This window comes from Belonocnema kinseyi, chromosome 8 (genome assembly GCF_010883055.1).
Source record: "Belonocnema kinseyi isolate 2016_QV_RU_SX_M_011 chromosome 8, B_treatae_v1, whole genome shotgun sequence".
NCBI classification, from domain to species: Eukaryota; Metazoa; Arthropoda; class Insecta; order Hymenoptera; family Cynipidae; genus Belonocnema; species Belonocnema kinseyi.
In genome coordinates, this window is record NC_046664.1 from 82,670,990 (window position 1) to 82,680,044 (window position 9,055).

Below are 9,055 nucleotides of genomic sequence, written 5' to 3' on the forward strand. Positions count from 1 at the left end.
TGATGGAATTTTTCTGAGGTCAGATTCGGATTCAGCGCAGCAAGAACCTTCGGGTATAGTAGGTCTGGTCTCTGGTTCTGAGAATTGTTGGCCTGTGTAATCCATTTTTGGAAAAAGAAAACAAGGATCAAGAACTTTGATTGTTAATAACTAAAGAAAAAAACTTTGCAAAAATATTTTAGAGGAGTTATTTTGATATAAAAAAAATCGAAAACGGTATAAATTCATTGAAAATAGAAGCACAGATTTAAAAATGGCACATTTGAGATATTTTAACTTTTCTAAATTGAGCAAAAAAAAAAAAAAAAAAAAAAAACATTGAAATAATTTAAACTTGAATTTTGTTAGGATCAAAAATAAATTCTCGACTTTTTAATTAATTTCCGGGTCAAGTAGCCACCCTGAGAATACATTTAATTGTTGATACGAGCACTTACGTTGATTAGAGCGTCAGCGTCATCCGGATGTGGTCCATACAATAATACATCACCATATTCTCCTATGCACCAGGTTGCTACCTGCGTCAACGGCTGCTTGTCGGACGTGTCTCTTTCCAAAGCACGCCAAAGTGCGCTCACCGCGTAACACTGTTGAGCCTGAGTTTCTGAGATCAATTGAATCGTACAAGCCACGACGTCATCCCTCACATAATTCCCAGCCTGCACATTTATTATTAAATTGTTTTATCATTTAAAATGTAATTATTTCCAAACTGTCCCGAACAAAAAAAAAAGCAGTTTAATTCTTTTTCGTAAAGTGATTTGATGAAACAAATCAATCCTTTCTTCGACCGTTGATATTTATTGATTTCAAATCGTAGATTTCAATTATTTAGGTCTTACGGTCCAACTGTAAATCAAAAATAAATTACGAGTAAAAAAAAACATTTTCTTCAAAACTCAGATATTTATTTAATAGAAAAACTCCTTTTATTCCTCCTTACGTTTCGGTACACATGCGTACCTTTTTCAAAGGTTCTTAATCTGAGTTGATGATGGTTCAAAATGTTTTTTTGACTCATAATTTATTTTTGATTTACGATTGGACCGTAAGACATAAATAATTCAAATCTACGATTGGAAATCAATCATTCTTTTTCTTCATCATTAATTTTTAGTCTATAAATTAACTACAATTCATTTATAGAAGGCTTTGTCTTTTTTAAATGCCACTTTTTCTCGATTTTCTATTTAAAAGCGAACTGAATTCGTAGAATCCAATTAGAAAATCAAACTACTTTTACCTGAAAGTTCATTCTTTTCGACCAAAAAGAATCTTTTTTTTTGTTAAAAATTTCATTATTTGGTTGAAAATGCAAATATTTCATTAGGAGATTTAACTTTTTCTTAAAATTTAATAATTTCGGATAGAAAATTTAACTATTGGGTTGAACATGAACTTTTTTCTTGAAATTTCATATTTTTGGGTAGAAAATTTAACTATTAGGTTGAAAATTACGTTTTTTACTTTAGGGTAGAAAATTAAAATTTTTTGGTGAAAATTCGTCGTTTTGGTTAAATTAAACTGGTTTCGATTTAAAATTAAAAATCTTTTTTGGTTGAAATATCAACTATTACATTAATCATTGAGAATTCACCTTTTTTGGGTCAAAATTCTATTAATTGGTTGAAAATTAACTTTTTTGTTTCAAATTCATCTTTTTGGTTTAAAAATTCAACTTAATGCTTTGAAAATTCAACTATTTTGTTAAAAATTAACTTTTTTTAATATTCATTTTTTTGTGGAAAATTCGCGTTATTGATTTAAAAATTAAACTTCTTGATTGAAAATTTATATTTTTGTAATGAAATTTTAATTGTTTTGTTCAAAACTTGTCTCTCTGATTTAAAAATGAATTTCTTTTGGATGAAACTTTAACTTTTTTTTGAAATTTCATATTTTCCGATAGAAAAATTTAACTATTTGGTTTAAAATGAACTTTTTTTTAAATTTCATATTTTCCGGTAAAAAATTAAACTTTTTTGGTGAAAATTCGAAGTTTTGTTTGAATTAAACTGGTTTCGATTTAAAATTAAAATCTTTTTTGGTTGAACTATCAACTATTACATTGATTTTTGAGAATTCACTTTTTTTGGTTCAATTCATATTTTCAGGTTCACAATTAAACTGTTTTGTAAAAAATTCGTCTTTTTTACTAAAAAATTCTACTTTTTGGTTTAAAAATTCAACTATTTTGTTAAGAATTAACTTTTTTTTTGAATATTCACTTTGGTTGTAGAAAATTCGCGGTATTGGTTTGAAAATTTAACTTCTTGATTGAAAATTTATATTTTTGTAATGAAATTTTAATTATTTTGTGGAAAACTTGTCTCTCTGATTTAAAAATGAATTTCTATTGGTTGAAACTTGAACTTTTTTCTTTAAATTTCATATTTTTCGATAGAAAAATGTAACTATTTGATTTAAAATGAACTTTTTTCTTGAAATTTCATATTTTCCGGTAAAAAATTTAACTTTTTTGGTGAAAATTCGTCGTTTTAGTTAAATTAAACTGGTTTTGATTTAAAATTAAAATCTTTTTTGGTTGAAATATCAACTATTACATTGATCTTTGAGAATTCACCTTTTATGGTTAAAAATTCTAACAATTGGTTGAAAATTAACTTTTTTGTTTCAAATTAATATTTTCGGGTTCACAATTAAACTGCCTTGTAAAAAATTCGTCTTTTTGACTAAAAAATTCTACTTTTTTGTTTAAAAATTCAACTTATTGCTTTGAAAATTCAACTATTTTGTTGAAAATTAACTTTTTTTTAATATTCATTTTTTTTTTTTAGAAAATTCGCGTTAGTGGTTTGAAAATTCAACTTCTTGATTAAAAATTAATTTTTTTGGGTTGGAAATAAACTTTTTTATTGAAAATTCAATTGTCATGTTAAAAATTTATTTTGTTGTTGAAAATTTATATTTTTGTAATGAAATTTTAATTGTTTTGTTGAAAACTTGTCCCTGATTTAAAAATGAATTTCTTTTCGTTGAAACTTGAACTTTTTTCTTAAAATTTCATATTTTCCGGTAAAAAATTTAACTTTTTTGGTGAAAATTCGACGTTTTGGTTGAATTAAACTGGTTTCGATTTAAAATTAAAATCTTTTTTGGTTGAACTATCAACTATTACATTGATTTTTGAGAATTCACCTTTTTTGGTTCAAATTCATATTTTCAGGTTCACAATTAAACTGTTTGTAAAAAAATTCGTCTTTTTGACTGAAAAATTCTACTTTTTGGTTTAAAAATCAACTATTTTGTTAAGAATTAACTTTTTTTTGAATATTTACTTTTTTTTGTAAAAAACTCGCGTTATTGGTTTGAAAATTCAACTTCTTCATTGAAAATTTATATTTTTGTAATGAAATTTGAATTGTTTTGTTGAAAACTTGTCCCTGATTTAAAAATGAATTTCTTTTGGTTGAAACTTGAACTTTTTTCTTAAAATTTCATATTTTCCGTTAAAAAATTAAACTTTTTTTGGTGAAAATTCGTCGTTTTGGTTAAATTAAACTGGTTTCGACTTAAAATTAAAATCTGTTTTGGTTGAAATATCAACTATTACATTTATCTTTAAGAATTCACCTTTTTTGTTTCAAATTCATATTTTCGGGCTCAAAATTAAACTGTTTTGTAGAAAATTCGTCTTTTTTTACTTAAAAATTCCACTTTTTGGTATACAAATTTAACTTATTCCTTTGAAAATTCCATTATTTTGTCAAAAATTACCTTTTATCCTAATAATTCAGTTGTTTTGTAGAAAATTCGTCTTTTTGAGTTGAAAATAAACTTTTTATTGAAAATTTATATTTTTGTAATGAAAAATTAATTGTTTTGTTCAAAATTTGTCTTTCTAATTTAAAAATTAATTTCTTTTGGTTGAAACTTAAACTTTTTTATTTCTTTTTTTTTTGTTTAGACCTTTTTTTTCTTGAAATTTTATATTTTCCGGTAGAAAAATTTAACAATTGGGTTGAAAATTAACTTTTTTCTTTCAATTTTATACTTTCAGGTAGGAAATTAAACTTTTTTGGTGAAGATTCGTGATTTTGGTTAAATTAAACTGGTTTCATAATGATATTAAAATCTGTTTTGGGTAAATTATAAACTTTTACATTTAAAAATGCAACTAGTTGCTTTAAAAATTCAACTACTTTGTTAAAAATTAACTTTTTCTGGTTCTTCAATTTTTTGGTAAAAAATTCGCGTTTTTGGTTTGAAAATTAAATTTCTTGATTGAAAATTCGTCTTTTTGGGTTTAAAATAAACTTTGTTATCGAAAATTCATCTTTCTGATGGAAAAATTAATTTGTTTTGGTCGCGCATAATATATATTTTCTTTCAAATTCAACCACTTAGCTCAATTCAACTGGTTTTATTTAAATTGAAATCTTCTGTGCTTGAACTATTACATTTTTTATTGAATATTCATATTTTTGAGTAGAAAATTAAGCTATTTGTTTGAAAATTAAGTTTTTCTTAAAATTTTATATTTTCTGGTAGAATATTTAACTATTAGGTTGACAATTTTTTTTCTTGAAATTTCCCATTTTCGGGTAGAAAATTTAACTGTTAGGTTGAACATTAACTTATTTCTTGAAATTTCCTATTTTCCAATAGAAAATTTAACTATTTGGTTTAAAATGAACTTTTTTCTTCAAATTCCATATTTTCCGGTTTTGGTTGAATTAAACTGGTTTCGATTTAAAATTAAAATCTGTTTTGGTTGAAACATAAACTATTATATTTATCTTTGAGAATTCACATTTTTTGGTTGAAAATTCTATTACTTGGGTGAAAATTAATTTTTTTTTGTTTCAAATTCATATTTATGAGCTCAAAATTAAACTGTTTTGTAGAAAATTCATTTTTATTTTTTACTTAAGAGTTCAACTTTTTGGTTTGAAATTTAAACTTATTGCTTTGAAAATTCAACTATTTTATTAAAAATTACATTTTTTCCTGGATATTCAGTTGTTTTATAGAGAATTCGCATTTTTGGTTTGAAAATTCAACTTCTAGATTGAAAATTCGTCTTTTTCGGTTGAAAATAAATTTTATTATTGAAAATGAACATTTTCAATACTCTAAATTAAAAAATCAATCAAGTAACTTTAAAAATGATCAAAATTATATTATTCAGTTATTTTAGGCCATTAAATATTTTAAAATTAAAAATTTTTTTAACATAAAAGTTCTTAAATTAGAATTTAAATTATTTTTATTTTAAATAGTTTAAGCGTCCCTGAAAAACTGTAAAATTGCATTTAAAAATCTTGAGAAATCTAGAAGTAGTTTTAAATTTTTTCAAATTTAGTTTTATTTTCTAAATTTTTTTAAAACCTTCTCAATAACTTGAAAAATTAATTAAATTTGTCCTACAAATTTTAGAAAATCCTCCGAATTAAAAAAAATGGCCTTAAAATTTGGATTTCTAAAAAACAATTGCACACTTATTTGTTTTAGAAACAATTAAAGTAATTTTAGGAGATATGTAGAAGTTTCAAAAAGATCAAAAATTAATTTAGAACTTGAAATGATTTCAAATAATTTTAAAAATTGTGAAAGGCTCCAAGAGAATAAAAACATTTTCTTAAAATTCCTAAGAAAATTGAAGATGATTCTTCATTTTGAAAAATTACTTTAACAAAATATTCAAAAAGATTTCAAGAGAATTCCAATATTATTAAAAACGACTCGGGAAGAATTTAAGGATTTTAAACAATTTTAAAAATATTTTCTAAAAATTGTAGGAAAAATTTTAATTAGTTTAAAATATGTTTAGAAGTTCTGAAATTTTTTTTCACAAACTTCGTTTAAATTACTTGATTTCATTTTAAGTTTTAAATTAATTTTGAACCCTTTCAAAACTTCTGAATATCTCTTAAAATCACTCAAATTTTTGTACAAATAATACGTGTTCTATATTATTAAATAGGACAATAAAAATTGTGACGTTAAAATGTTAAAAGCTTTTAAAATTTTCAGAATTTAAAGCTTTCTATGTTAAGCAATTAAGTTAGTTAAAATAATTATCCTTTTTCTCAAACAAAATTTTTCTAATTAAATGGGTTAAAAATTGAATAATTTAGACTGAAACAATATTTTTAATTTAATAAAAGCATTTAATTACGAATTCATTACGAATCTGGAAATTCTTTATCTTTCAACGGATTAAGAATCGTTTTATTAAATCAATTATTGTTCAGTTTTTAATACTTAAAGTACAGATCCATTTTAAAAAGTATTTATTTATATTTAAAGTTGATCAAATAAAACTGTTTTTTTTTTTTATCAAAAGTGTTCAACTTCAAATGTTTTTAATTTTTAATTGTTTGAGTCTTCAAGACTGCATAAAAAAATGGAATAGTTCAACTTTCAACCAAAAAGTTGCATTTAAAAGAAAAGGATGAATTTTCAAACAGAAAAAAATTAATTTAAAATATCAATTTCCACACCAAAAATAGAACAGTTAAATCTTCATGGAAAAAATTAATTCTCAGTCAAAAAAAGAATGAATTGTTGTAAAAAATAGTTGAATTTTCGACCACAGATGAATTTTCGCCTAAGATGACGAATCTTAAAAATAATGAATTTTTTAATAAAAGAATTCAACATTGAACTAAAAAGTTGATTTTTTAACCAAAAATATAATTTCCCACAAAAAAGATAAATCATCAACAAGATACATCAATTTGGGACCAATTACTTGAATTTTCAAATGAATAAGTAGAATTTCGAAAAAAATAGTTGAATTTTAAAATAAAAAAAATATTTCCAACCAAAAATGGTATAATTGAATTTTCACTAACAAAAATTAATTTTCAACCAACAATGAAACGAATTTTTATGAAGAGAGTAAAATTTACAATCAGAGATGGATCTTAAAAAAATATTTTTGAACAAATTAATTCAACTTTAACCAAGTAGTCGACTTTTTTACCAGAGATGATTTTTCAACCAAAAAGGTTAATTTTCTACAAAAAAAAGATGAAATTATCAACAAAATACATGAATTTTCAACCAAGTATTGAATTTTTAACTAAAAAGAAAAAGAATTTTTAAACAGGTACATATACATATATACAATAAAAAATATGAATCTGCAAAAAAATTGAATTCTTAACAAAGTACTTCAATTTTTAATGAAATGACAATTTTTTAACTCAAAATTATCAATTTTCATTTTAAAATATCAATTATAAACCAAAAATGGAATAGGATTCCTTTTCTTAAAATTAATCTTTGTTAGTTGAAAATTCGTCTTTTTGGTTAAAATTGAAACTATTTGTAAAAATCCATCTTTCTTGTTGAATTTGACTGTTCTTTATTTAAAATTAAAATCCTTTTTGTTGAAATATCAACTATTACAGTTTCTGTTGAAAATTCATTTTTTTGGTTGAAAATTCAAACAACTTGTTTGAAAGTTGATCTACTTTCTTACAAATTTATTTAAAGATTCAGAAGTTAAAAATTAAATTCTTTGTTTAAAAATACTTTTTTTTATTCTCCTTTTTAGGCAGAAAATTAATCTTCTTTGGTTGAAATTTAAATATTTTGTTGAAACTTCGTCTTTTTCTTTGAATTCGTTCAGTTTTTATTTATTGTGAAATTGAAATCCTTTTTTTTTTTTGAAAACTATAAATTATTACACGTTTTGTTGGACATTCATCTTTTTGGTTGAAAATTCAAATATTTGTTTGAAAGTTGAACTAATCTGTTAAAAATATATTTTCAGATTAAAAAGTTGGAAATTAAATTCTTTGTGTGAAAATCCATTTTTTTTTAAATTCCCGTTTTTAGGTAAAAAGAATTAATTTTCTTTCATTGAAAATTTGAATATTTTGTTAAAAATTCGTCTTTCTGGTTAAAAATTCAAATAATTGGTTGAAAATTGGCCTACATTGTTACAAATTTATTTAAATATTCAGAGGTTAAAAACTAATTTCTTTCTGTAAAAATCCGTTTTTTTTTGTTTTTTTTTTATATAAATTTGTCTTTAGGCAGAAAATTAATCTTCTTTGTTGAAAATTCGTCTTTTTGGTTGAAAATTCAAATATTTGTTTAAATATTGACCTACTTTGCTAAAAATATATTTGAAGATTTAAAAGTTGAAAAATTATTTCTTTGTGTGAAAATCCATATTTTAAATTCGTCTCGTTAGGTAAAAAATTAAACTTCTTTGGTTGAACATTTATCTTTTTGGCTGACAATTTTAATATTTTGTTGAAAATTCGTATTATTCTTTAAATCCGTTTTTTTTTATTTATTTTAAAATTAATTTCCTTGTGTAAAAATCTGTTTTTTTTTTAAATTCAACTATTTAGTTGAAATTCGAACTGTGCTAAAAACTAATTTAAAGATTAAAAATTTTAGTTGAAAATTAGTTGTTTTTTTCTGTTGCAAATTAAATTTTTATTCCTTAAATGTAACTATTCCGTTTTCGATGGAAAAATCCTATTTTTTAGTTAAAAATTCAAACTAGTGTGTTAAAAATCAATTTTTTATGTGAAAAACTCGTTTAAAATTAAAATTAAAAAAATAGATTTTTATCTGTAATACTCACTGCTACGAGAACTTTGAATAGCGTTTCAAGATGCCACCTTTTATTAGGCGAGAACCTCTCCGCAGACATGACAATATTACTACTGCATTGAGCTTTAAATTCCGGATCTGCACGTTCAAGGAAGAGAAGTAATTCCTTCATCATATTTCTAATATTATTTGAATTGACGAGCGCAAAGCTGAGCTCCATTGCCCGACGTCTTATCGATACATCTGGATCTTTCAAGCACTCCTGCAACCAAAAATATAAATAAATATTTTAGGAGAAACAGGAGACTTGAAACAGAAAACAGAAAATCTAATGTCATCAATACATTTTTAGCATCCTTCTTCAAGTAAAATTAATAATAATTTCAGAATTATTTGCAATATTTCTATTTATATATATAATTAAAAATTTGTCATAAGGACAACCGCAGGATATCGCCGGGAGCGGGTGCTAATCTGAAAAATTGCACCCGCTTCCAGCGAAATCGCGGTA

The 9,055-nt window shown here is 23.4% G+C and overlaps 1 protein-coding gene across 8 annotated transcripts in view; it reads right to left on the reverse strand.

The window, feature by feature from the left end:
* Positions 1–9,055, reverse strand: part of LOC117178903 (AP-1 complex subunit gamma-1) — a 93,038-nt gene that overhangs the window by 28,265 nt on the left and 55,718 nt on the right. For all 8 annotated transcript variants that reach the window (XM_033370435.1, XM_033370442.1, XM_033370438.1 and 5 more), the window contains 2 exons: positions 8,576–8,806; positions 438–659 (listed from right to left, as the gene is read on the reverse strand). In XM_033370435.1, the coding sequence (XP_033226326.1) occupies positions 438–659; positions 8,576–8,806 (453 nt within the window). The remainder of the gene's footprint in view (positions 1–437; positions 660–8,575; positions 8,807–9,055) is intronic.